Source organism: Sinocyclocheilus anshuiensis, unplaced genomic scaffold (assembly GCF_001515605.1).
Source record: "Sinocyclocheilus anshuiensis isolate Anshui unplaced genomic scaffold, SAMN03320099.WGS_v1.1 scaffold55, whole genome shotgun sequence".
NCBI classification, from domain to species: domain Eukaryota; kingdom Metazoa; phylum Chordata; class Actinopteri; order Cypriniformes; family Cyprinidae; genus Sinocyclocheilus; species Sinocyclocheilus anshuiensis.
In genome coordinates, this window is record NW_015549647.1 from 1,451,812 (window position 1) to 1,454,769 (window position 2,958).

The window sequence follows — 2,958 nt, forward strand, 5'->3', positions numbered from 1 at the left end:
TAGGGAAATAATGAGAAGAATAACAAAGTGCAGAAAACAGTAAAACTTTTTGCACCACAAACCAGTGTGTTTATAATTAAGATAATACATTAAAATGATATGGTAAGACACACCAGTTTGCAATAATATCAAGCAGCAAATCAAGCTGTTTTGTACAAAAACAGCTGGAAGCGTATGACACCGGAAGCCAGACACATTAAATTTACAAATGACCGCACCCACTCTTATGGGAAAAATTAGGTAGATATAAGTGACATAAGTGGTAAATGCTGTAGTATAACTTATAATACCTATTTGTCATAATGTGTTTTATTCTACACTGAGATAACAGTTTTGTTCTTAAAATAAAAAAAAAAGTAGCTGGTGCTGATGTGAATAACAAAAGAGTCAAAGCAGACCTGGTTCTTGGGAGAGGAGGCCTTGGGTTTGCCCAGGTCAGACAGACCAGATGGTCGACTGGATCGATGCAGCACCACCAGGTCTTGCATGATGGAATTCAGGGCCTCCTGCTCATCTACAAGGTATTTTTATTACAAATTCTCATAATTATGGATTCCCAATATAAACACAGATTGCATCCTTTGTACTTCTAATAGATGAAAATTCTTTCAGTATTTTGACAATTTTTTAAAAACTGAGCACGTACCCATTTTCAGAAATCATCGGTTCACCCAGGAGTAAAGGAAAGAGGATTCTCCCATGAAATGGGATCCTTTCTCCTGCACATGAAAACAATCTTTTTATTACATAAATAATAGCATTATTTATTAATAAGATTAACGTGAAATATTTGTGCTAAGTGACAATAAACCATTCAAAATCTATAAAGACTACAGTGAAATCACTGCCACTAAATTGTTCTCTGTTACCACAGAACAGCAAAAAGTTCATCTTTATACAGCAGCACATTAGAAAGCAATGCTGTTGGATATGAAATTACAATAAGAGAATTATCACATCACACTAGAATCATAGTCTCGACTCTCATTATAGGAATAGTTCACCCAAAAATTAAAATTTGCTGAACAATTTACTCACCCTCAGGCCATCCAAGATGTAGATGAGTTCGTTTCTTTATCAGAACAGATTTGGAGAAATGTAGCATTACATCACTTGTTCATCAATGGATCCTCTGCAGTTAAAGGTTGCAGTCAGTATGAGAGTCCAAACAGCCGATAAAAACATCACAATAATCCACAAGCAATCCACACCACTCCAGTCCATCAATTAACATCTTGTGAAGTGAAAAGCCGTGTGTTTGTATGAAATAAATCCATCATTAAGGTGTTTTAAATTTAAAGCATTGCTTCTGGCCAAAATATAATTTTCTATAATATATATTCTATAATCTAAGAGTCTATAATCCATAATAAGACTTCCTCTAGTTAAAGAAAAAACAACAAACAACCATTCACCCCATGCTGTCCTCTTGTCATCAAAATATTTGTTTATAAATGTTTTGGACTGTTTTCACTTGATCAAAGTTGCTTGATCTGTGCATATTTCTCTCCTCCTTCAGATGAGATTACTTTTTTCACTGGTGAAGGCAATTTTATGGATATAGGACTCGTATTTTAGCTGGAAGCAACGGTTTGAAGTTAAAAACGTGTTGATGTTTATTACAAATATGCAGCTTTTCACGTCACAATACATGATGGTATAATGGCACCCATTCACTGCAGAGGATCCACTGGTGAGCAAGTGAGGCAATGCTACATTTTTCCAAATCTGCTCTTATGAAGAAACAAACTCATCTACATCTTGGATGGCCTGAGTGTGAGAAGAATTTCAGCAAATTTTCATTTTTGGGTGAACTATTCCTTTAAAAGTCCCATCTACTGTACTTCAGCTGGCAAAATCATGAATGACGCTAGACGACAGCAGCAGCTAGTTTGACTGATATACACACAAGTATTTGATTTAAACTCACAAAATCATGACATCTAAAGCACACGTAAATGTCAAATTACAGATAAATAGCTTATCAGATGTCATAAGTCAAGACAATGTTCTACCACATTCATGACCATGTATGACAGTTTAAGAAAAATATAGTAACAACTCACAAAATATCACACATAATATGACAAATAGTAAAAGAATATTTCAGTTAATGTATAGATAAACTCTAACGGCAGGCAAAGCTAATAACCAAGCTAACTGGTTAGCTCGCTAGCACCTGTCAAAACTATGGCAGGTCAAAGTAACCCAAATGTGATTACATACTAATATTTTACTAAGTTCACAATGGCATTTAGTATTCAATTTAGTCTCGTCTGCACCAAGACACAATGCTAACTATAACTACGGCCCTAAATCAGATTTATAAACACACAGTTAGCCGCTTTGCTCTCTAGGCCAAAATTAGCATTGAGCCAAGATGCTAACGAGCCACTTTGTGTTTTAACAGCTAACAGAGTGATTTTGACGGGCTTATGTAATTAAAATGTCTTTATTATGCAGTCTCCTAATAACACAGATAAAAACAAAAAGCATTTGATCACCTGGGTGAGCTCGGTCCGTTCACTTCCTCATCCACAGATATGAGGCCTCGAGACGAATCTGACACTCTGACACTCAATTAAACGACTTCAACTTTAGTCCAAGGCCTGACTACACGGCCAAACCATCTCCCGCTGACTCCAACACACTTTACAGGTTAGTGAAAGCTGCTGCAGTGATTCCAGGCGAGCTTGTGGGGTGAAAACCCCTAACGTTAATCGTCAACCGCTAACCGGGGTTTGTTTACATTAGATTCAACGCGCTGTCAATTAAGACTGAGAGTAACGTTAGAATATTAAGATTCACGAACTAAGACGAACGCAATGCACAAGCATGAGAAGGTCTGGTCAGAAAAAGAATCCAAAAGAGCGTACGACAAATTTAGCAAAAGATGTTAGATATTAAGTACACTTAAAAACACACGCAGACAGACAGACAGACAGACACACACACACA

The 2,958-nt window shown here is 36.5% G+C and overlaps 1 protein-coding gene across 2 annotated transcripts in view; it reads right to left on the reverse strand.

Annotated features, from left to right (window-relative positions):
* LOC107660022 (mitogen-activated protein kinase kinase kinase 2-like) overlaps positions 1-2,934 on the reverse strand; it is a 12,953-nt gene extending 10,019 nt beyond the window's left edge. Inside the window, exons 1-3 of one of the 2 annotated variants that reach the window (XM_016449163.1) lie at positions 2,505-2,934; positions 647-719; positions 399-514 (exon numbers count right to left, since the gene is read on the reverse strand). In XM_016449163.1, coding sequence (XP_016304649.1) covers positions 399-514; positions 647-650 — 120 coding nt within the window. In that variant the 5' untranslated portion in view covers positions 651-719; positions 2,505-2,934. Of the gene's footprint in view, positions 1-398; positions 515-646; positions 720-1,038; positions 1,075-2,504 lie in introns of those variants that run through there. The other variant, XM_016449165.1, reaches the window with a different exon arrangement.
* Between the last annotated feature and the right edge of the window lie 24 nt (positions 2,935-2,958).